The following is a 26,426-nucleotide window of genomic DNA, read 5'->3' as shown; positions in this document are numbered from 1 at the left end:
CTTTCAAGCCATGGCCTTTTGAAATTTTGATGTAAAAATCCAATGGTTGCTTTCTTAACCCTGACGCCTAGTTTGCCAGGTTTAAAACAGTTATGAGAGGAACATATTTTTATTTGGTGTGAAACACACACATAGGCCTACCTGTTTTTATGCTTTTTTGTTTGTTTTTACAATTTGTATTCATATTTATTTAATCATTATTTTATTTATAAGCTAAGGTTGCTAGCACAGGTGTCTAAAAATAGATAAAAAGTCTTTTCTGTTTGTAGTTTTGTGTTTGAAAATACAGTATTTGAAAAAGAAAACATTGCATTTTAGGAAATAGCCGTTCTTTTTTTGTATTATTCTTTAACACTGATGTGGCCCTCCAACGAGATGACATTGGCAGAAGTGGCCCCCGGCTCATTTGAGTTTGAGACCCCTGGCTTACCGAACACAAAGGTGCAATCCCCTGTACAATAAGCCATTCCAGAGTAAAATGGTAGCAAATTTCTAGGCCTATATGGTCTCCAACTTTGGGCTTTAAGTGTCTTAAAACTAAGCTGTGCTTAAATACCTATATATCTGTAAATATTAAAATCAGAGGATATACAGCTCATGGCTAAGAGTTTGTCTATGTAGCCATCATTTTTATTTTCACAAACTGCTAGGCATGCATGTATTTAAGTGTCTTAAAAAAGTGTGCTTAAATTGGGCAATGCATAATTTCATAACAGGCCAAATAGAAAATAAATGTTAAATATAGCCTAGATATAATATTAAAATTAGATGATATAGGCTAGTATAGAGTTAGATAAAGTTGAATGGCTCCAGAACTCACACCAGTGGATTGTGTCTTAAAGGAGCCACACCACTTTTATGACACTAGCTGTTCTGTTGTCCTTTAGTTTTGTTGCTACTGGGCATGAAGGGCAGGCCAATTATGAGTTCTGTCCAACATTGATGGTATAGGTTTAGAAAAAAAGTCAGCACATTTTAATCATATCGCAATAATGCCAATGACCGTGATCATTTTGGTCATGTTTTTTCATCAAATGTTCATACTGTATCTCTAGTGGCTAGCCACAATGGTAGGTGGAAAAAAAATATTGTATTATTGACTCATACACACATTCATATTTGTAAGTCTCAATCTGTCCATTTCTTTCCTTAAAACTCGCCAGAAGTCATCATTTAAGGTTTTTTTTTTAAATCTACCGGGGGGGCATGCCCCCGGACCCCACTAGAATTGCTGAGCTACTACCTTTTTCAGGTGGGCAGGGCGGCCCTTTTCATGACTGTGCCCAGGGGCGCAGTGGCTCATATTCCTTCCATGCCACAATCCTTCCAAACACTGGTCTTGTTTTCAAGTGCAATCAATAAATTAATTGTACATTTTGAAGAAACTTTTCCATTCTATTAGTTTTTTTTTACATAGGCCTATATCAGGGATTATACATAGCAAAAGAGAGGGGACAGACATTTTTTAAATTAGGTTTAGGGAAAGATTTAACGCACACGCACTATGACTTCACATAATCTCACTCCAACCAAACACCCAAGGTTATTGAGGACCTGAGGACTTTGGTTAAACTTGTACAATGTTGCAGACTAACCTGAAATAACATACATTCAGCAACTTTGTGGTAGTCTGCTAGTTCTAGCAAAACTATGGTAGGTTAATTTATCAACTGTCTCTGGGTCTAGAGCCTTTGAACAGGTGTCTGTGCTCAAGAGCTTTGCTGAGACAGTGACAGATCACAAACAAAGTTATTTTTTCTCTTTTTTTGTTTCTTTGGAAAATGCAATGCCAATGTCGGAATGTTAGGAAGACTTGTAGGTTGTAGAAAATAGGTTCATAACTTCGCTGAATGTAGGGAAATTCAGCAAATGAATCCAAGGAAGTTTTTTCTTTGCATGCCAAAGACGGCGCTGTATTTCAATGTCCCTAGCCGGTCACTGTTATTTTAAAGGGGAACTTGGCAACTATTTCAACGTAATAAACCCGTTTAGAAATCATTTGGATGGTTAAATGACCTGTTCCGGTGAAAATGGTGACTTTTCCCGCTGCCTCTAGCGTCCCCAGGCGGAAAACCAACCTTGCAACATTGCGACTACCGTCCCGGAAAGAGAAGTGAGAAACAAGAAACTCGTTTTAAATCATGTTTCTTACCTTGTAACATCCACATTGTCTGCCAAACTTATGCTAACCGTTTTGCTAGCTTGTAAACAAATCCATGTGCTTTATCGTTACCTTTTTCCACAGTTTGAAATAGCATAATGCACAATTTCTCCAGCAGAGGCGGAAATCCTGCCAAGTTTCCCTTTAAACTGGTGCATGTAGCTTTTATAAACGCTATGTACATGTAAATGACGATTTCTAAGCCCATAGGTATGCTTCAAATTGGTGGTGGTGGTAATTAAACATGAATGAGGCCACATTTATGAATGGGAAATGTTAAAGAAGCCCTATATGCAACAATTTTAGCAAAAATTACCTTAATTATGCAGGTTGAGAGTCATTCTGATGGTTCTACAATACTTTTTGGGTCGTTTGGTGGGTGCTTCATCTCCCCCTTGTGCTTCTCCGCGGAAAAACCGAATATGCAACTTTCTGGTCGCGGTCCGAACACATCCGGATGTAACTCAGCGGAAGTATCCAATCGCGCCTCGAACATGTAGTCAGATTGTAGTTTCTAACTAAGAACACTGCAAAACGGACTCCGACTTGGCTTTGTTGCTGTTGAAATTGTAAGTAGCCTACCCTTGGGTGAACTTTGTTTTTGTAATGTGGTTTGATAGTCTCTTGAACAATGTGTTTGCTCGACCGTTTTATTGTGAGCCCTGTATGTGTTTAGCTTGGTTTCTTGATGGCTAGCTCGCTAGCTAGTGGGGGTTTAGCGTAGCAGTCACTTGCTACCGAAGCTGGAGGGGGAGCTATGTCGTGAAAAATGCGAGCCCAAATCAGGCGAAAACCTAGCCTAGAATTCTAGACGCACCCTAGCGGCAGCAAATTGCATTTGCTGCCAGGGCTAGTCTAGCAACTCTCCGTTGGCTTGTGAGCTCGAAAAATTAAACTTCTATCAGGCCAATAAAATCGTGTATAGTCGTTAGGCGGGCTTAACATTATGATTGATGTCAGAGTTGCAACGGTTTGGCTTGAATTCCCTAGTTGAAAACAAATAAGATGGATGTTGCTGTTGGCGAACAGTGTTACACGAGTTAAGCTTTTATTAAGTTGGCAAAAGTTTGAACTAGCCAACTAGCTCCGCTGGTGGGAAACGCATGGAACTCATATCGCTTTCCTATTGCGTGCAGAGGGAATTTGAAAGACAACCGACCAGACCCTACATTTTAATGTGGGTCTGACTCGTCAGGCTAGCGAAAACCCAGAAACAGCGAAGGAATAACCTGTCGTTACCTGCTTGTTTTCGTGGAACAACTTCTCCTTACCAGCTCCCAGGCTTAATGTCTGGCAGCGACGTCCAAGACCCCCGTCCCCTGACATGGCCTGTGCGTCTGACCCTCCAGAAGCACCGCTGCCACCGCCGCCTGATCATACATACAGTGTGTCAACGTCGTCAACGTCGTCTTTTGAGCTAGTAACCAAGTGTGAAGCCCTTACGCAGAAGGTCGCTGAGCTCCAACACCAGCTGGAATCCATTCAACTGCAATCTCGTTTTGGACTGCAGCACATCGTTGGATCCGATGCGGATCTCTGGTATTACACACCAGGTAGGTTTATAATGGTGTCGCCTCTCTCTGCTTGGTTCAGGGCCACTTGTTAACACACTAGCATGCTTTATCCACGTCTGGACATTCTTCCTGCATAGTTGCTACTACTAGCATAAAACCAAAATCGCCTGTCACAATAATATTTTGCAAAGTGTCATTTTCAACATTCATACTGATACTATGTGATTTGTACTCCTCCTCTAAGCATATAGCATATTGTGATCATATTGTGATAGCAGTGAACCAGCCCAACTGAGAGCTACGAAGCTTGCCCCTGTGGATGAGCTGTTGCTCTTTCTGATGCACCTCTCTGCAGGTCTGGACCTGAGGGACCTCGCCATCCGTTTCAGGATTCATTCATCCACGGCCAGCAGAATAATCACAACGTGGACCCACTTCCTGTATCATCTGCTTGGTTCCACTCGTCTCTGGATTCCACCAGAAGAAGTGAAAGCTCATCTACCACCAGATTTTTCCTTTTTCCCTGATACACAAGTGGTCCTTGATTGCACAGAGATCTACTGTCAGACTCCCTCCTCTCTCCTTCTGCAGAGTGAAGTCTACTCTACATACAAGTCGCACACCACCTTCAAGGCCATGATTGGCATTGCACCACATGGTGTAATTACCTTTGTCTCACCACTGTATGCAGGTTCAATGAGTGACAGGGAGATTTTCAGGTTGTCGGGCATCACTAAACTTCTTACACCAGAGATGGCCATTATGGTGGATAAGGGCTTCTTGGTGGACAATCTCTGCCCAGGAAAAGTGTACCGACCAGCTTTCCTGTTGAAGAACGCACAAATGACCAAAGAGGATGTCCAGAAGACACAGGCAATTGCTCGTTTGAGAGTCCATGTCGAGCGCAGCATCAGGAGGGTGAAGGAGAACAAACTATTTGATGATGTCATCCCTCTGTCCATGTGTGGAAGCATTGACCAGCTGTTTTCTGTTGCATGCCTCCTGTCCAATTATCAGAATGGACCGCTGGTTATGGCATGGGCTGCAAAGAAGTGAGAGCTTTAAAGTGGTTAGTTTTTAGAATTAGTTCTGTCACTTAGGCCTAATAATCAGTTCTTTCATCTAATGATCAGTTATGCAAATAATCAGTTCTTAATGGTTTAAATGTTTTATTGTTCATTTTTACAAATCTATACAACTGAACAGATTTCTGTTGTTCGTTACAAACAAGTTATTGTTGTTAGTGTTTGCACAAGCAATGTTATTTCCATTTTACAAATCTATACAAGACTTGTGTACCAGAAAACAAGGCACAGGTGGCTATGTTTGCCCAAGCAATGTTATTTCCATTTTACAAATCTATCCAAGACTTGTACCAGAAAACAAGACAAAGGTGGCTATTTTTGCCCAAGCAATGTTATTTCCATTTTACAAATCTATACAAGATTTGTGTACCAGAAAACAAGGCACAGGTGGTCATGTCTGCACAAGCAATGTTATTTTCATTTTACAAATCTATACAAGACTTGTGTACCAGAAAACAAGGCACAGGTGGCTATTTTTGCCCAAGCAATGTTATTTCCATTTTACAAATCTATACAAGATTTGTGTACCAGAAAACAAGGCACAGGTGGTCATGTCTGCACAAGCAATGAGATCATCAAATGTAAAGATGTTTTTGTTCATTTTCACACATGTACAGGCATCGCCAAATGTGGAGATGTTTTGGTTCAGTTTTACAAGTGCACAGGTATCGCCAAATGTAGAGATGTTTTTGTTCATTTTTATAAGTGCACAGGTATCGCCAAATGTAGAGATGTTTTTGTTCATTTTTACTAAACTAAAACTTGAACTGATTAAATGATTTTAACAACAACAACAATTGTAAACGGAACACTGAATGTAGAACTATTGTAAGTGAACAAAGATCATTTTAAATAGTTGTAATTGAACAAAGATTATTTTAAACAAACAGACATGTAAAAATAAAAGAAAAAGTGATCTCCCCTCTCCCGTATCACTTCAGCAATCTCTGTGTCTCTGTATATTCTTTGAATGACCATGTCATCTTCTGCAAAGACAACAAAGTCACACCATTCCATGCCAGTGACAAAAAGCTGCCCCTGGACCTGCCAATAGTAGGCGTGTTGCCGTTTAAGTGACATGGTGTTGCCATTTGATCGCAAGTACCTGCAGTCAACATAGCTCTTAGCATTGGGGCCTTTGATTTCCACCAAGCCAAATGGAGGGTTTTCTGTGGGATCAAATAGAAGGCCATCAGGGAAACAACCTAACCAGGGAGCGTCAGGATGGATTACAAATCCACAGGGCCAATAGGTGATGTTCTTGACCCTGCTGTATTCCTCAACAGCAAGTGGCTCTAGTGCCAGGCCCCTCTTCATTGCAGCGGTCTGAACCACGCCCTTCCGCATCCTCTCTGCAAGATGTTGTGCAGCACTCTCACCACGTATGTGGCAGACCTCTTTGAAGTGGGATGACGTGACACGCTGGCGCCTAACCCGGTACCACTCAGCTGAAAGGCTTTGGTCGCGAGTAGAGGCCTCCACCTGTCTGGCTGCTTCCCAACTGGTTTGGAGGGAAACCAGATGCAGCTGTTCTTGAAGACTGCAAACAAACTGGCAGGTTGTAGGCTCCAATCTGTAATCAGCCAGCGGTAGAGGTGGTGGTGGAGGTGCGTCCGGATGGTACTGGACACACCTACTGACGACAACCGGGTGCTGCATGGCAATGAGGCTATCAGGGCCTCATTGCCATGCAGCCAGAGGGATATCAGGGCTGATTGCCAGGGTGGTGATGAGAGGCGCCAACTCCGCAGGGAAGTCAGCGTAAACCTCAGCAACTCTCAGCACATTTGGATCTGGCAGCTCCCCCTTCACCGCTTTATACAGTGTGCTCCTGTATGCAAACAGTAACATTTATTTTCAGTACAGTAATTATTTTTTTGTTTGTTCCAAGCCATTTATAAAAGTAGAGTTTAAGTAGAGTATGTAAGTAGTTTCAGATTGATAATATATTACCTGACACCACCTCCTACGGTCCGCTGTTTTGGCTTAGCTGCCATGACAACCATGTCCCTTACGCGACCTGGTTTCACACCCTGTTAAAATGTAATGATTTCAGATCAAATCTTTGCATGCCCATTCAAGAAAGACCAAACACAATGTGCTATGCAGTTCATAATACTTTCAGGGTTACCATAGTCCGTGGCTTGTGCCAGCGTTGCTCTGTCTCAGTACAGTTCAGGACAGGTGGTACAGCACTTAGGTGGAGCTGTGAATAATGCGCCGTCTGGTAAAGCAGGGCAACGTTGTGGTTGCAAAGAACCTTGCCAGCCACACAGGAACACACAGCCTCACAAAGCTGCACTGGAGTGGAGCCATCAAGGATGATCTTCATTTTAAAACAAAACAAACAGAAAATACATGTATTTAAGCCATCCATATAACCATAACCATAACATGATATTTGAAAGAAAAAAAAAGTACAGACATAGAAAAGTCCATAATTAATCATGTTTAGGCTCAAAGCTTAGGCTAAATGTACAACAAAATAACATCCCTCTGGTCCATTACTATAATCAATGTTAGATGTAACTAACGTTACAATGAACAATGTTAGTTACAGTGTCATAAGTCGAAAATATTTCACAGTATAACTGAAACTTATCATACAGTAACTACAATCGTTGTCACAACCAGTTTCTGGGGTTTTCAGATAGGCTATCAAGTCAAGTTATATAGTTATATATATTATATATCGGATTTTAACTCAAAACAGTTGATCCAAAGCGCTTTACAGTGGAAGGAAGGGGGAGAGGGAGGGTGCTCACTAATTTTCGGTTCCATGTTCAAGTGCTGTATTGATTAAATACTATAATGGCATTCAGAGGGCAACATCCGTTTATAATGCCTACATGAAAACCCAGAACATAATTAGTGCAGAACTGGCTTGGAAAGTATAACTGAACTATATAAAATTCCTACTGTGAGGTCGTGAGGTTTCTCACTCTTCCTGAGAGACCTGTGGCAGGTAGCTCGGACGCTGACTCTCCCTGTCCCTGGCTCTTTGTTCGACACTACTATGGGTATAGCATCATGTTATCATTATGAAAGCAGAACAACATTAACATTACTCAAAACACAGGCAAACATCGATGAAATAAACTTATAGTCAAGAGTAAAAGCTTCCGCTAAATTAACTTCACTGCAACACAGCTGCGCTAAGCAAGGTTAGCAATAGCTAACGCTAACGTTAGTGCCACCTTCGGTGTGAGGGTCGGATTATATTTACTTACCTTCGTAATTGTCGATGTAGCTTGATATGTACATCTTGAAACCTTTCTTCCTCTTACTCCTCGGCGCTGACGATGCTGACTGAATGATGCGATGAACATCAATAATGGTGACCTTGGGAAGGTCGAGCAATTTCTTGTGCGCCGACGTTACATAGCTCCCCCAACAAGCCATTGCCGTCCTCGGCAATGCCCACGAGGTAGCCACATGCTAACGTCGGCGCGCGTCGCCCGCCACTCAGTTCAGTGCGACAGTACCGCCAACTCACGTAGGGTGCACGCCGCAGGAGCTCACTCGGGCGCCACGCTGCTAGCAATCCAGTACGGGCGTGCTAGCAGCCACGTGGCCGTCCCCGCTCGTCACCAGCTCCCTCTCAGCAGCCGCCCTCAGGCTGCACTTTCCGCGGCGTGTCACCGCGGCACTCCTCCTCTCCTGGCAGGGAGACGTCCGTCGTCCAGAAACCTCTTCCTCGCCACTCTCCCTCGGCTCTGCTCACGCGTTGCGGCTCGCAGCGGAGTCAGCGCCCAGGCCAGCGTCGTCTTCTCCGCGACTGCTTCATCAGGCCCCTCTTCCGGCAAGATCTCCTCCCATGGCAGCAGGCAGGTCCAGGCGACAGCTCCTCTCCTTCGGCGGCAGTAACGATAGAAGGCCTCAAGTTCTTTAGCAGCCCTTACAAGGGCTCTCTCTGGATCCTCTTGCGTGGGCCTCCACCCAGTGGTGAGGTCTCCCGCTCCCAGCTTCTCTCGCTGGGCGGAGGCCATGGTCGAAAGTCGCTTCTGACACCAATGTAACGATTTGATAGTGACACACACAGTTGTCCAATCAAAAGGTTTATTAGCTGAGAACGAGAGCAGGGACACAGACCCAGAACACAATTCAAACAGGGCAGGTCAAGTAGATGCACACACTACACATACAGGGGAGGACGCAGCCCCCCACACAAAAAGGATCACACACGAGGGAGAACTAAAAGGGGAACATGTTACAATCAAGACGCTAACTTTACACTTATAACTTAGGAGATATAAAGACATAAACCCCCCAAATGTTCGCTCTCGTATCCCAGCATGCCCTGCGTGGGAGAACGCTACGCAATGTCTTGTGCGCCGACGTTACAGTATTTTAGCTTTGATTCTCTTTTGACACTTCAAGGTAGATCTTGCCTTTGTTCAGGGCGAGGTCAGGGATCTCAAAAAGGTTGGTGATCACTGCTTTAAGACTACTGAAGCCCAATTTCATTTCTAAAACTTTTCTGCAGCCCACCCAAACATTTATCCACATCTCTGAGACGAGACTAAGATAAAGTATTTCCTTATCATTTATTTAATGGCATTTAAACAATTATGCATGCAACATGATGCAATAAACTAAGCCTATTACAACCACCACTCAATTATAAGACACTTTAGTGTAGCGTTACCCACAATCTATCAATGACAACCCCATCAAATATGTTCTGGATCAACATCAAATGATTGTCAGTTTGAAGAATAAGCTTATATTTAATTTCAATATCTCTTGGTACTTTTGAATTAGAGCTATTTAATCATAATCTCAGTATTTCAACTTTAATTACAAAACGTAAAATTTAGTAAAAACAAATTTAAATTACGTTGGATACTTCTCGTGACCTACCTGCAAGGACTTAATGGCCCACCAGTGGGGCGCGGCCCACAGTTTGGGAAACACTGCTTTAGGGGAAACTGTAATGAAGTGCTATCGGTGCAAGAAAGCAGATCATTTTTACAAGTATTTGAACACAGTATTGGCCCAATACTCGATGCCGGTACTGGTATGTTGCATCCCTAATTAAAAAGTTGTACACAGTTCTACGTATGTGGGACATCCTTTGTACAGTAGCATACTGTTTCATTTATGTGCAATTACCCATAATTCATTAATTTTTACTGTAAAGTACTACATAATTACACATAATATGCTAGATAATTCACAGGGAAAAGGTGCACATTTCTGACAGTGTAGGGTTCCAGCAGCTACGTTATAAGAACTCTTATAATGGTGTCATTAGTGGGACAGATGATGCAGAGGCAGTGACTTTCATTACATTTTGTTTGTGAGATTTAGGAATCTAAAAAATGAATTAAATGCTAAGCTGTGTAATCTGTACTGTGTTTATAGGCTCGTCTGAACTGCAAACACTGTGGAAAGCCAGTCATTGATGTCCGGGTTGGGATGCAGTACTTCTCTGAGTACAGCAATGTACAACAATGTCCACATTGTGGTAACCTTGATTATCATTTTGTTAAACCGTTTTCGTCCTTCAAGGTCTTAGAAGCTTATTGACACATGGTGTCCCTATGTGTTTGCATTATTTCGATTATTTTCTAATCTTTCTATGTCTTTTATTGTAAGTTATTATAATGGGTGTTGCTAAGAATGTCATGGAGGGTTTTATTTTATTTAAATTCAGAATGTTTATATGTGGCTTTCATGAATGTTTGCCCACAAGAGTGCTTTTTTCATTCTTCATACTGAAACCTGAAAACTGAAAATGAGCTTAATCTTTACAGGATAAAATGTTTGCAGGAGACACTGGAGATAAACCTGTACCAAGGCAAATTAAATATACTGATGAAGTGAATGTATCTAAATGCAAAAATATCTCTGTTATCTCTGTATATAATAATAATAAATATTCCATCACTAAATATTCACATAGAATTTCCACACCAGTTCACACAACTGAACTGTAAAAATTATGGGTGAAATAAGATATAAAGACTAGGACATTCAAAGTTTGCTTGTGCAGAATTTACTGTTAAAACTGAAAAGGCAGGACAGACTGAACAACACAATACAATTGTCCAAGTATAAAAATGCAGTGGAAGCACATTTAAGTATGGTATCACTGTATTGCTGCCTTTTATCTTAAAAATGTACACCTGTAACAGTAAAGAGTGAGTGGGAGAGAGAGGTGGGGTGCGATCGGGAAATGACTTGCGTGTTGGATTAGAACCCATGAGCACTTGGTCCTGGTTGAGGTATGGATGCTGCAGCATTCCCTCATGTTGTTTTGTTTGTTAGTTTACAAAAGCAAAGTTATATGTCTGTCTTTAGGCAATAATTAGCTTTTCCATGGTCTTGGGTTGAAAAACATTAACATGTTTGTCTGCACACAACCTCGGAAAAATGTTTACTTGTTTGTGTAAATGATTACAACATGTATGGCATTTGACTTTTCTGATAAAATCTATCTATAAAGCAAGGAATGTCTGTGTTTGTGTGTCTGTTCTTCGTATATGTATTGAGCCGTTTGTATGACAGACTTCACACTTGGTAGATATTTCTAAAGACACACACAAGTAAGTGCAGTGTTGAGTATGATGTTATGTTGATGTTATTTGGGTCTAGCTGTGAAGCTGTAGAATTGTCATGCGACCACTTTTGTGCCATTGAAGAGGCTAAATACAGTTTTGCTCTTAGGTTTACATACCTTGGCATAATTTGTGAATTATTGGCTAGTTCTTTTGAAAAAATGACTGATCATGCAGAAAACCTTTCTTTTATTTAGGGATAGTGGCCAGGTGAAGCCCTTTATTAACATGTTTGTGTGTCCTTTAAACAGTAATGATAATGAAATCAATTAAATATCTCAATATTGTTGAACCACTTTAGGGAGATCTCAAACGTGCAGTTCATGCAATACAACCCATAATAATAATAATAATAATAATAATTTGTTTTATTTGTATATGAATATATGTTTGATGCTCAAGGCAAGGCAAGGCAACATTTATTTATATAGCACATTTCATACCAGGGCAGTTCAAAGTGCTTTACATAAAAAGAGATGCCATATATACATCGAGGTAATTTGGATAAAAATCTAAGTTATGAAAGTTGATACATATCATACCCAGAGAAATCATAACCAATTAAAATAAACATATGAAAATAGGTAAATGAAAAATTATGGGAAAATAGGGGAAGGATTAGATAAAATAAAAGTTAAGGGAAAGCAAGGGAGAAAAAGTAGGTCTTTAACTTGGTTTTAAAACAATCTGTTGAGGGTGCGGCCTTTATGTGTTCAGGAAGCTGGTTCCAGAGTTTGACTGCATATGAGCTAAAGGCGGCTTCACCACATTTAGTTCTAGTAGTTGGTGGAACCAGGAGTAGTCTCTGTTGCGACCTGAGTGACCTAGGGGGTGTGTAGTGGTGGAGTAGGTATTTTAGATAAATGGGGCAGGTGCCATTCAGAGTTTTAAAAACAAGTAGCAGAGTTTTAAAATCGATTCTGTGTCTCACAGGGAGCCAGTGTAAGCGTTTGAGTAGCGGTGTGATGTGATCTGTTCTTTTGGCTCTCATCTGAATCCTTGCTGCTGCGTTCTGGATTAATTGGAGTTGTTTGATTTTTTTCTTGGGAAGGCCTTTGAAGAGACTGTTACAGTAGTCCAGTCTGCTCGATATAAAGGCGTGAATAAGTTTCTCAAGATCTGTTTGGGTCATTAGGTCCCTAAGCTTGGATATGTTTTTTAAGTGGTAAAAGGCTGATTTAGTAACTGTTTTAATGTGACTGCTGAAAGAGAGGTCGCTGTTGATTTGGACACCTAGGTTTTTTACCGTTGTTTTAACTTCGAAACCTTTGGTGTTGAGAAATGAGGAGATGCTATGCCTAGTATCACTTCAGTTGCTCAAGAAGGCAATCACTTCAGTTGCTCAAGAAGAATGGGCATCTCTTAATCTGAGAAAATACACTACAACAACTATCACAAAATAATGCAAGCTGCTAAAGGGGGCAATGCACAGTATTAAGAACTAAGGGCTGTATTTTGCACCCTGGCGCATAGCGTAAAACTCGTTTTCCACCCGGCGCAAAGTATTATTTATTTTGCACGTTTATTTTTCAAACAATGCGCCCAGGGGTGTGGCAATTAAGAACTTAGGGAGTGGCTTAGCGCTATTCTGCCCTACAAAGCCAAAAGGCAGTAAATGTGAGTGTCAAAGAAAAATTACTTTAAAGTTGTTTGATTTGTCTACACAAATGTATTATAGGTAGAGCAATGAAAATCTGGTGACTTGTTGCCCCGATGAAGAAATGTGTGTATATAAAAAAATCTTGTGCTCAAAGTTGACCTTTGACCCTTATTTGTCAGATACTGTACTCTGCCTTTGTATTATGTATTAAAAAATAAGGAGTCGTGCAAAGGCAAAAGGCAGTAACTGACATATAATCAATATTTGCTAACCACCATATAGATCATTAAAGGGACACCAGGCAAGCTTGATGCTTTTTCTCTACGAAACTCCCCCTCGCTCGGTCTGAAGCTCTTTTCCTTTTTTTTTTTTTGCATCTTCCGTCAAGGGTTTTTCGCTGCTTCTTCACTGGCTCTGCCATTATACAGACGTTTGCAACAATCGCTAGAGTTTCGTTAGCCTGCCTCTGTGCTGTATGCAGGATGTAAACTGATCCTGCTTTGGTCGGCGGGTAGGATACACCAAACTTGCAAGTGGGATATTCTTCCTACAGGCAGTAGGGGCGGGCGAGAGAGTCTTCATTCGCCCTGTAATTAGTCATTTAACCATATACCAACTTACAAAGTTGATTAATTAACACGAAAACGTTGCCTGGTGTCCCTTTAACTGAACACCTTCATTAAAGTCTAAATCATGGCATTTGTTTTAGATGACACACAATTACTTAGACATAGTTGTTGCTATCCAGTGCTGGGAGTGCATTCAGTTGGACTCAACCTAGACTAAAGAACTTCAATTTTGTGTGCAGCAAAACCAACAGGGTGACTGCAGATATATGACACAAGAGTGTACACAGTATGAATAAATACAACAACTATCTCTGATAATTAAAAACAATAATTTATTTGAAAGAGAATGCAAAGATAGCAAATTAATGGATGGTTTAAAATTCATTTATGGAGATAAAAACAAGCGACCCATTCTTTAAATTGAGGTTTCTAATGACGGTGGGCATAACATAAGCAATGTAATTTCCATTGTTTTGGATGCAATAAACTTGATTTGAATTATGCTGTCACTCCTCCACAAGACATGAGAGCCAAAAAACCCTTCTTTTGGGGGGCATAAGAGGACAATGTTTTTCACAATGTCCTCTTTCTTCGTCTCCTCAATGCCCCAGTTACTGCCTTTTGCCTTTGCACGACTCCTTATTTTTAGTACATAATACAAAGGCAGAGTACAGTATCTGACAAATAAGGGTTAAAGGTCAACTTTAAGCACAAGATTTTTTATATACACACATTTCTTCATCAGGGCAACAAGTCACCAGATTTTCATTGCTCTACCTATAATACATTTGTGTAGACAAAACAAAAAACTTTGAAGTAATTTTTCTCAGTTTGACTCTCTGGTCAGTTACTACCTTTTGCCTTTGTAGGGCAGTATGGTTTTGGGAGTTACTGTGAACACAACCCTCTATTTTTTGAAAAAACAGTGACTTTGAGTATAGATATTTATCCACATGATAAAGGAAGTCTTTAATATCCCAAAAATGACAATAACTAATTTTTGACCAAAAATGCAGTTACTGCCTTTTGCCTTTGTATGGCAGTATTGTACACCTGGTCGGAAGTCTATGGCGAGTTGTTGATATGTTATTTTAAGAGCGCATTGTCAACAGTCATATTGGCGGGTACACCATCTTTCCTTCATCCATGAACGCACACCAGCGCACTTCCATGCAAAACATTACAAATTGCATGATTACAATGGGAAACATAAATATAACCGCAAGCGGTGATTTACGGGGTCCGAGCAAAACGAACATGAGGTAGCATAGCTTTTTAGTTTTACATATGCTTTGATTGTTTGGGCCCAATTGTTCAAAAGAAACGTGATCGGATTTCGGTTATCGGATTTCGGCTATCGGATTGGCTCAAATCTTGAAAATGGCTTGTTCAAAGGGAAACAAGGATCCTGAAATTGGATTAGATCACATAATCTATTCTTGGTTTTGATCTGGATAAAACCTTCACTTTGTGTTGAGTTGGATTGGAATAAATTTGATGCATAAAATTAGGATTACCCTGTGCTGTAACGTTATAGTGTGCTAACCTCCACAACCTAATAGTATTCTAACAATACCCTATTCTAGTGTGCTAACCTCCACAACCCAACAGTATTCTAACAGTAGTATTCTAGTGCGCTAATCTCCACAACTCAATAGTATTCTAACAATACTCTATTCTACAGGACTATGCATTTGTCATGGATAAGATGAAGCGTCTGTTAATGGAAGGCAGTGTTTCCCACAGAATTGAATTGTATTTGTGGTGGTAGGTGAAGGGGGGTGGGGGTGGGTTCTGTGTTGGAGTCAATAAGATGAACAACCTATAATTATGCAGTTATACTTGCCTTGCACGACAAGTCCTGTCAAGTAGCTGTAACGTTATAGTGTGCTAACCTCCACAACCTAATAGTATTCTTAACAGTATTCTATTCTAGTATGCTAACCTCCACAACCCAGCTGAAGGAACTGTAGGGGGCGATGTGGGTCGAGGTAGAGTGAGTGTGTGGCGAGCAGGCAGAGCCTCGGTCAGAAGGCTCAATGGTATGAAGTGATGACACAGAGATGGCAGGTTTCGGTGCAACACAAGTGAACTTTATTTGAGTTTCAATTCATCTGTTCTTTTGTTCTTTACTTGTATGTGTGCTGCATCAAAGAGGAAAAACAGAAAATGGAGTAATCAGTGAAATGGGGTAAATCAGTACAGATCCCAACTCACAAACAAACCAATTGACATTTGAACAATAAACTGAAATCATATGGCTATATAAGGTACAACTAAACAATACTTCACATCCCAAGTCAACCAACATCACCTAATCATCTCTCACATGGGACTCCAACACACCAAACCAACAAACAAAGACCTTAACTATACACATGATGGCAGAGCTACTCTACAAACTGATAAACATCACAAAAGTCATAATGAGGGTCATTAAAGTGATGACTTACGTTAACTCAAAGACGCACACAAAGCAGGACACACTGGAGTGCTGGGTTGAGATGAACAAAAGAGTGAACTGAGGGCAAGCAAACAATTTATCCTGGTCTGAGCCCCTGCTCCGGAGCTACAGGGTTTCCCAGCAGGTAAACTGGGTGTGGTTTGGTGACAGAGCCAAACAATCCAGCAATTTCTCCACAGCACCTCCTTACACTGACAGACTTTGGAAAGATTTGCAAAGATTTGGAAAAGATTTTTGAAAGACTACAGTCTCAGACCCTCTCACATCTAAAGACAAGTAGTAGAGTTTTAAGTCACAGACTATGATTTTGCAATGACTAGGGATCTTGCAGGGTCACTATTTACAAGACTGCAACACGATTCCTTTAAATTATTACCCATCGTGCAATAGATAAACAGGAACTGAAAATGATAGCCTACTAAACTCAAAGTCGTATTTTCGTGTTTCTGCAGCATTGTTTCATGCGTGAAATCCTTAACCGATACAGAGTTGTTCTGTCAAGTGGAAGAGCCGACTAAATATGTATAAGAAATGACAAATATTATAAGAATAACAAATAATTATAGGCTACAGCTGTGTCGGAGTCAATAAGAAAAACAGCCTATAATTATACAGTTACACTACAAGTCCATATTGACAAGTAGCTGTAATGTAATAGTGTGTTAACCTCCACAACCCAACAGCATTCTATTGTAGTATGCTAACATCCACAACCCAACAGTATTCTAACACTAATGCTTCAAGTGGGATTTGAACTCTCAACCTAAGGATCACCAGTACATGGCATTATCTCACTGAGCCACTGTCAAGCCTACATGTTGGCCAGTCACATTCACATGGTGAAAATGTGTATTGGTAAACACACAACAAGAAAAACTCTAAGCATACATTTGACAATAAAATGAAGGGCTTTCCTAAAAGAGTACACCTGAAAACTTTTTGAAATTCTGGGGCAATAAGACATTTGTAGAGAAGAACACTAATGGATGAAATATAAATATGATAGACTTTATGATGAAGGAAAAATAGTAAACAAAGAAGTTCCCCTGAATGTCATAGAGTGTCTCGGCATTGTGATTCTTGACAACTGATGAGTGTGAATGTTGATTGGCTGATGTCATTCAGGTGCTGTTCAATGGTGTGAATCTTCAATAACCAATAGCATGTGCAGCTTGATCCTGAAGTTCTAATGGGGATTCGAACACTCAACCTAAGAAACACCAGTACAAGGAATTATCCCACTGAGCCACTAACAATCATACACATTGGGCAGTCACATTCAAATGGTGAAAATGTGTGTTGGTAAACACACAAGAAAAACTCCAAGCATACATTTGACAATAAAATGAAGGGCTTTCCTAAAAGAGTACACCTGAAATCTTTTTGAAATTCTGGGGCAATTAGACATTTGTAGAGAAGAACACTAATGGATGAAATATAAATATGATAGACTTAATGATGAAGGAAAAATAATGAACAAAGAAGTTCCCCTAAATGTCAGAATGTCTCGGCGTTCTGATTCTTGGCAACTAATGACTGTGTACGTTGATTGCCTGATGTCATTCAGGTGCTGTTCAATCTTCAGTAACCAATAGCATGTGCAGCTTGATCCTGAAGTTCTAATGGGGATTCGAACACTCAACCTAAGAAACACCAGTACAAGGCATTATCCCACTGAGCCACTAACAATCATACACATTGGGCAGTCACATTCAAATGGTGAAAATGTGTGTTGGTAAACACACAAGAAAAACTCCAAGCATACATTTGACAATAAAATGAAGGGCTTTCCTAAAAGAGTACACCTGAAATCTTTTTGAAATTCTGGGGCAATTAGACATTTGTAGAGAAGAACACTAATGGATGAAATATAAATATGATAGACTTAATGATGAAGGAAAAATAATGAACAAAGAAGTTCCCCTAAATGTCAGAGTGTCTCGGCAACTAATGACTGTGTATGTTGATTGCCTGATGTCATTCAGGTGCTGTTCAATGGTGTGAATCTTCAGTAACCAATAGCATGTGCAGCTTGATCCTGAAGTTCTAATGGGGATTCGAACACTCAACCTAAGAAACACCAGTACAAGGCATTGTCCCACTGAGCCACTAACAATCATACACATTGGGCAGTCACATTCACATGTGAAAATGTGTGTTGGTAAACACACAAGAAAAACTCCAAGCATACATTTGACAATAAAATGAAGGGCTTTCCTAAAAGAGTACACCTGAAATCTTTTTGAAATTCTGGGGCAATTAGACATTTGTAGAGAAGAATACTAATGGATGAAATATAAATATGATAGACTTTATGATAAAGGAAAAATAGTAAACAAAGAAGTTCCCCTGAATGTCATAGAGTGTCTCGGCATTGTGATTCTTGACAACTGATGAGTGTGAATGTTGATTGGCTGATGTCATTCAGGTGCTGTTCAATGGTGTGAATCTTCAATAACCAATAGCATGTGCAGCTTGATCCTGAAGTTCTAACGGGGATTCGAACACTCAACCTAAGAAACACCAGTACAAGGCATTATCCCACTGAGCCACTAACAATCATACACATTGGGCAGTCACATTCACATGTGAAAATGTGTGTTGGTAAACACACAAGAAAAACTCCAAGCATACATTTGACAATAAAATGAAGGGCTTTCCTAAAAGAGTACACCTGAAATCTTTTTGAAATTCTGGGGCAATTAGACATTTGTAGAGAAGAACACTAATGGATGAAATATAAATATGATAGACTTAATGATGAAGGAAAAATAATGAACAAAGAAGTTCCCCTAAATGTCAGAATGTCTCGGCGTTCTGATTCTTGGCAACTAATGACTGTGTATGTTGATTGCCTTATGTCATTCAGGTGCTGTTCAATCTTCAGTAACCAATAGCATGTGCAGCTTGATCCTGAAGTTCTAATGGGGATTCGAACACTCAACCTAAGAAACACCAGTACAAGGCATTATCCCACTGAGCCACTAACAATCATACACATTGGGCAGTCACATTCAAATGGTGAAAATGTGTGTTGGTAAACACACAAGAAAAACTCCAAGCATACATTTGACAATAAAATGAAGGGCTTTCCTAAAAGAGTACACCTGAAATCTTTTTGAAATTCTGGGGCAATTAGACATTTGTAGAGAAGAACACTAATGGATGAAATATAAATATGATAGACTTAATGATGAAGGAAAAATAGTGAACAAAGAAGTTCTCCTAAATGTCAGAGTGTCTCGGCATTCTGATTCTTGGCAACTAATGACTGTGTATGTTGATTGCCTGATTTCATTCAGGTGCTGTTCAATGGTGTGAATCTTCAATAACCAATAGTATTCGAGCTAGAGCCTAAAGCACTACCAGGGATTCGAACTCTCAACCTAACAAACATCAGCACTAGGCATTATCCCACTGAGCCACTGACAATCCTACGTATTTGGCAGTCACATTCACATGGTGAAAAGGTGTGTTGGCAAACACACAACATCAAGAAAATTCCTAGCATACATTTGACAATAGAATTAAGGGCTTTATAAAAAAGAGTACAGATCTGAAAATGTGCACTGTTAATGGTATCCACATAATGATGGTTGTATGGTTGTTCACCAAGGAAAAAAAATTACTCATATACACAGTAAAATTGACAGTGTTATTAAGTGTTAATTTTTCAGAGACATATTTTTCAGTGTTCATTAGTGTTAATTAGTGTAACTTCGGGAGTTGTTTGAACAAACATGTACACCGACGGTGTAATTAAAACTCACAACCTAGTGTTTTAAGTCGGTGTGAATGTACGAACTCTGGGGTGGAGTCATTTACACTTCCGGTCCTTCAGTTGAGATTTTTGAAATGAAGATGGACGCCATTGAAGTACATCGTGGGATAGTAAAAGGTAAATTCATTTGTTCCCTATACTTCTGTAAGCTAGCATGAAAACTACGACAAATACACAATTAAGTAATGTCACATCACAGGTATATGTTTTCATACCAACGTGTTTTACCTACTATGAAATATTGGTGACGTTAGCTTGGTCGCTAGCTAGTAGCAAGGTCGCTAGCACTAGCTAGCTCAGAAAATTATTGGTAAAACATCCAGCAAGCTAACATAACTTCGGTGGGTTATAACCTTATCAAATTGAAATGGTTAAGTTTATGTTAATTTGTAATACTTAAACTGTAAACTGACATTAATATAATATTGGAGTCGACAACGTCTTAAAGTCCTTTCTGAAATTCGAAAAGGCGGTTGGAATTTGAATACCCACTGAGGGAATAGCTCTAACATGCTAACGTAGCCTAGCTGATTAACATTAGTTACAGCCAGAACTCCACTGTTCATAGCGATCTAACGTTAGTGTGCTGCCAAATGCTCACCTGGCACAAATGGATCTGTTGACTGACTAATTATAACAGTCTGTCGACTCATTGACGTTTGGTTGAACTGAACACTATTGCTTGGTTATAAAAAATTGCTGCTAGCTAACATTAGCTGAGACCACGAGGGCATTCGTTTAACTGTTAGGCATTTGTAGCAAACAGAGGTGTAAGGTAACCGTTAGCCTGGTTGGTTTGGTGCAGTCTCCATTCTCTGTATGGCACTGGTATTCGTTTCTGTTAGAGTCTGTTGGCTTTATTTGGGTTAGATCAATTTCTTTGTTTCCTATCTTATAAAGGGTGCAGGTAAGCCAAGGAGTATAGAAGTTAGCTAGCTGATACTTATTTTAGATATTTGTAGAAATTGTGGTTCAATAGCTTGCAAGCACGTGCATAAGGATATTCAGTCCATCAGGCATAACGTTACAGCTGAGCAGAGTAAGAAATGTTTATTCTCTGAAATTATGAGCAGTTTTTTTATGGATATGGTAAAATGTAGACGAGTTTACTGCCTAATGAAATTATTTAAGTTATTACCAGTCATGTTGCTTAAAAAGTAGGGATTATATGAACATATTTTAAGACAAAACACTTGAAACATTTTTGAAACATTTGGTAACCTGTGGTAAATAATGTCAGAATAAAGTTTAGAAGTCCTTTGCTGGTTAGTTGATATGCTGCTGATAGTCAAATCATTGTTGTTCTTGTATTGATGTAATCATTTTCTTTGTTTTAACAGGGTCAGCAAAATGCTCATCAATGTCCAGTACCATGGAGAAAAAAGTACCTCAAACTGCTGCCTGGTTTTTCCTTTCAAAGTTTAATTCGAGAAGGTGAGGTTTTATGTGGTTTAGCCAAAGTCCTTTTAGGCAAGTCCCTCCACTCGGCAGCCATATTGCAACGCTTTTTTTTTTTTCTTTCTTTTTTCTAGCTTGTTTAGACTATGAATCAGCCTGACCGTAGGCATGTTTCTTAATGATTTCACACGCACACTTTGTATCCTGGCTGGAGTTAATGCAGATCCTTATGATCCTTTTTAAGAAATACATTTGAAATCAATCAAAGTTCAAAATCCCTGTGCACAGCCCTTTTGCAGGTGCTGATGGTGTGCAGTATAACTATTAAAAAGTCAAAAACTAGTATAAATCGCACACTGGAGGGTATATTTTGTTGACTTTATTTGGCGTGAAGGCTTTAGGTACACGTTCAAACCTGATGAAGAAAATTGTGAAATGTGTTGTTCACGCCAAAATAAAGTGGGTATGGTTAAAAAAAAAAAAAAAATTTTGTCACCCTTTAGTTGAATTAAGTGAAATAAAACTGGAGACCGAATTTCTTAAAGCAGCCCTTTAAGATTCCAATTTTTTTTTTCTTGTTCTTCAAACAAGGCACATCAATCCACTGGTGCAAAAGAAGAGAACACCTCTGCCATAGGAGATTCAGCAGAAAAAGGCCAAACAGGTGAGCATTTAAAATTAAAATATCACTAGGAGAAATCCTTGTCTGTCTCCTCTCCAAAATGCAGAAGCCTGGCTTCTGGCCTGGTGTTCCGGTAGTGTCAAATCAGTGGGCACATTCAATCTTGCAGCTCTGCACAGATCTGGCTGAACGTAAAGTATGTTTATTAGATTCGGTCAGATCTGCTTGCAGATCCAGTGCTGCAAGATCAAAATCCCACTGATTTCATGCTACTAGAACACGAAGCCAAGCAATTTGCTTCCTTCAGATACAGGTCTTGTTATAATCTCTCTGTACACTTTCCAAGTTTACAATACTTCTGTTTGTCTGTAGAGACCCTCATCACACAACCACAGAAGTGTAATTATATTTTGAGCACTATCAGTGGTATTAAATAGCATTTGTTTTTTGACGTTCTAGCTGCCCCCTTAGCTTTCTTGTTTGTACTCTGGATTTACACTTTTTAGAGGGTGCATGTAAGTTTTCTCTTTACAAGTGTTTCACTGTTATTGTTTCTTTTTTTACGCATAGATGGTCCAGGAGGTTCTGGAGAAGAGTTAAATGGGAGAGGAAATAATGGAGGAGTATAGTAGAGCACCTTGACACACTGTACAAGAAGGCATCTTCTGAATATCCTGGTCCATGGGTATGTTTTGTTTTGAATAAATTAATCTAATTGTATACAACAGTTAGGTCCAGTCAAACTATTAACTCTTTTCTGACTGAACGAGAGGGATTCCATGGGTGGGGTTATCTCAGGACATCCCTACTCAGACTTTTCAGTGGTAGTGCCATTTTTACATTGATCCAATGTTATCATTCCATTCATTCAAAGTGAGAGAACATTGTAACATAACATCACAATTGACTGTTTGAGTGAGAAAAATAGAGTGCATGTAATAGGGTGAATAATGTAATGTGAAATAAAATGAAAAATCATTATTGTGCACATATAGCCTCACACAACCTGCCTGCAGAGTGACAAGAAAACCCTAAATTAATGTATTTTAATCCAGGTATTAGGTAGTAGAATTGCTGTGTAAAAACAATATTGAACTGGTGATTGTGGGGTTGATAAATGCTATAAGGTAGAACCTTAGCTGTAGGGATATCTATTACCAACTACACAGTGGCTCCATTTTCAAAAAACTCCTGAAGACCCAGCTCTTTAGAGAACATCTCCTCTCATAGCACTACTTACAACAAGTCTTGCTGATCCTAGTACTTACCACCTGTCTTGAACTGACACTCAACTGTTTAAAAACAGCACTCACTGATGCACTTATTCTTACTGTACTCTACTGTTTTTAAATTGTCCTAAAATTGTTGAGAGAATTGCTTTAAAACTTAAACTGCTACCATGTTAGTCGCTTTGGTTAAAAATGTGTTAGCCTAATGTAATGTAATATTACTTAAGCATATTTTAGTGGCAAGAAGCGTTAAGTCTATATTTTATCCATAATCCATGTTTAATCACTCTTCCATTTTATAGCTTGTAATGTTGTCTGAATATATCTAATATAATTTTCCTATTGTTTTTAGGATACCAGTACGAAGTCAAGGAAAAAGATATGCACTCGGCATTGTGACTGTTTCCTAATCTCAGGGATCCTTACTCCACCAATGGCTATGTAAGATTTTACTCATTTCCATTTAAGGTTATATATAATAATAATGTTCAACTATTGATCTGGATAATCATAGTTCTTGCCCACATTATTTTGCAGGAACACTTCTACGATGCTGGAAGAGGGACGGGCTATCTGGCATGGCGCCTAAAGCAACGAGTGTCGCAGCGTTTGGTCAAGAACAGCTCGGGAGCCTTGGAATACATGAACACCATGAGCTTTTTAAGGAGGTAGACTTTCTAATGAGGAGACACGGCAATCAAAAAATCCTCCATAGAAATGCATGGGGTTAGTTTGTAACGTATGGTGTTGTCTACATATATCACACCCCCCTCCGTGGCAAAACGTGGACATGTAAATACATTGAGCCAATCATGTGGTGTGTTGTGAAGACATTGATTGTGCCAATCATGTGTTGTGATCTTGCCGCTGGAGCAAGATTGGTGTTGTGAAGCCTGCCGAAAGTGCCCAAAATGCGTTGCAATATGGCTGCTGAGTGGAGGGACTTGCCTAAAAGGACTTTGGGTATACCCACATGTAACATCACTTCATGGTGCATTATCTGTCTTGCTTATGGAAAATTGGCCCATTATTGCACATCTCTAGTAATAGGTTTGAAGCAAAACAAGTTTGTGAAATTGTAAAAAACTCTTGATTATATTTTATTTCTTGTTTATGAAATGTTTACTCAGTGTTGCAGAGCATTTTCATGCATATGTGGTTATGGATTGTGAGGAACATTGTTTTATTGTTAAAGTCAATGATTTATATGAGTATAAGGCCTTTGCTCAACAAAATTCTTATGGACCAAACTTTGACATATATATTGTACCTCTGCACATTGATTTGAGCCATATCATGGCAAATGTTAATAAAAAAAGAAAAGTAATTAATTTGCTGTGGTTTGTTTAATATGTTTATTTTGATAAATATATGGCTCTAGAAACTAATTAATTACTCCAATAGAGTTAATTATGAATCACTGATGGAGTTAATGATACACTCCAATAGAGTTAATTTTAACTCTGATAGAGTTAATTATGAAACACTAGGCTAGTGTTAATACGGCAACACTATGGCAAGTGTTATTTTAACACTGATGAGTGAGGATTATATAAACTCTGGAATAGTGTTAAAATTAACACCCATAGAGTAAAATTAACACTGGCCGATTTACTGTGTAGGAATATAGGTGATATAGGAGAAATGGGCTGAGTGGTCGAACTTTATTGGTCTATATCTCTGAAATGGAAAAACATATCCAAATTATTTTGATAACTTTTGTGAGGCTTTGTCTAAACATTGTCTGTGAGAATTTTGGTGAAGATTTGATAATTTTTGAAGTATGTGAAACTTTTCATGATGTTTGGCTTTTCTCTGAAATTGTGGCAAAAGTAAACATTTTTAGAGCATAAGACCAGGGTGAAAAAGATGCATCTGAATGTAGAGATTAATATCATTAAAGAATTTTGAGTCTAGGTCAATCTGGTAAGGAGAAATAAGCATTTTTGACAAGAGCGCCACCTTTGGGTGCAGTACCCCAAATTTTGGGTTATGGGTAGTGGGGGGGTACTGGTAACAATACTTGAAAATGTTTAGTTTCTAGGACTTACGGTTTATAGGAATATAGGTGATCTAGGAAAAATGGCCTAAGTGGTCTAACTTTATTAGCCTATATCTCTGAAATGGAACAAAATATCAAAATTCTGATCCATAACTTTTGTGAGGCTTGGTCTAAACATTGTCTGTGAGAATTTTGGTGAAGATTTGATTATTTTTGAAGAGTGTGAAACTTTTTATAATGTTTGGCTTTTCCATGAAATTGTGTCAAAAATAAACATTTTTAGACCATAAGACCAGGGCCAAAAAGATGCATCTGAGTTTAGAGATTAATATTATGAAAGAATTTTGAGTCTAGGTCAATCTGGTAACATGTAACATGCAACATGTAACATGTAGGCTTGACAGTGGCTCAGTGAGATAATGCCTTGTACTGGTGATCCTTAGGTTGAGAGTTCAAATCCCACTTGAAGCATTAGTGTTAGAATACTGTTGGGTTGTGGATGTTAGCATACTACAATAGAATGCTGTTGGGTTGTGGAGGTTAACACACTATTACATTACAGCTACTTGTCAATATGGACTTGTAGTGTAACTGTATAATTATAGGCTGTTTTTCTTATTGACTCCGACACAGCTGTAGCCTATAATTATTTGTTATTCTTATAATATTTGTCATTTCTTATACATATTTAGTCGGCTCTTCCACTTGACAGAACAACTCTGTATCGGTTAAGGATGTCACGCATGAAACAATGCTGCAGAAACACGAAAATACGACTTTGAGTTTAGTAGGCTATCATTTTCAGTTCCTGTTTATCTATTGCACGATGGGTAATAATTTAAAGGAATCGTGTTGCAGTCTTGTAAATAGTGACCCTGCAAGATCCCTAGTCATTGCAAAATCATAGTCTGTGACTTAAAACTCTACTACTTGTCTTTAGATGTGAGAGGGTCTGAGACTGTAGTCTTTCAAAAATCTTTTCCAAATCTTTGCAAATCTTTCCAAAGTCTGTCAGTGTAAGGAGGTGCTGTGGAGAAATTGCTGGATTGTTTGGCTCTGTCACCAAACCACACCCAGTTTACCTGCTGGGAAACCCTGTAGCTCCGGAGCAGGGGCTCAGACCAGGATAAATTGTTTGCTTGCCCTCAGTTCACTCTTTTGTTCATCTCAACCCAGCACTCCAGTGTGTCCTGCTTTGTGTGCGTCTTTGAGTTAACGTAAGTCATCACTTTAATGACCCTCACTATGACTTTTGTGATGTTTATCAGTTTGTAGAGTAGCTCTGCCATCATGTGTATAGTTAAGGTCTTTGTTTGTTGGTTTGGTGTGTTGGAGTCCCATGTGAGAGATGATTAGGTGATGTTGGTTGACTTGGGATGTGAAGTATTGTTTAGTTGTACCTTATATAGCCATATGATTTCAGTTTATTGTTCAAATG

At 39.4% G+C, this 26,426-nt stretch overlaps 1 protein-coding gene and 1 long non-coding RNA gene across 3 annotated transcripts in view; both read left to right on the top strand.

Annotated features, from left to right (window-relative positions):
* Positions 1-11,218, top strand: part of heca (hdc homolog, cell cycle regulator) — a 37,801-nt gene extending 26,583 nt beyond the window's left edge. For both annotated transcript variants that reach the window (XM_042095024.1, XM_042095025.1), the window contains exon 4: positions 10,128-11,218. In XM_042095024.1, coding sequence (XP_041950958.1) covers positions 10,128-10,292 — 165 coding nt within the window. In that variant the 3' untranslated portion in view covers positions 10,293-11,218. The remainder of the gene's footprint in view (positions 1-10,127) is intronic.
* An 8,574-nt stretch (positions 11,219-19,792) lies between these two features.
* LOC121711436 lies at positions 19,793-24,055 on the top strand. Its single transcript, XR_006032323.1, has 6 exons — positions 19,793-19,854; positions 21,078-21,171; positions 21,727-21,799; positions 22,328-22,442; positions 23,339-23,427; positions 23,524-24,055. It is a non-coding gene; the product is annotated as an uncharacterized LOC121711436 (long non-coding RNA).
* The last annotated feature ends 2,371 nt before the right edge of the window (positions 24,056-26,426 follow it).

This window comes from Alosa sapidissima, chromosome 6 (assembly GCF_018492685.1).
Source record: "Alosa sapidissima isolate fAloSap1 chromosome 6, fAloSap1.pri, whole genome shotgun sequence".
NCBI classification, from domain to species: domain Eukaryota; kingdom Metazoa; phylum Chordata; class Actinopteri; order Clupeiformes; family Clupeidae; genus Alosa; species Alosa sapidissima.
The sequence above is the reverse complement of the archived record's forward strand: the minus strand, read 5'-3'. Positions and strand labels throughout refer to the sequence as shown.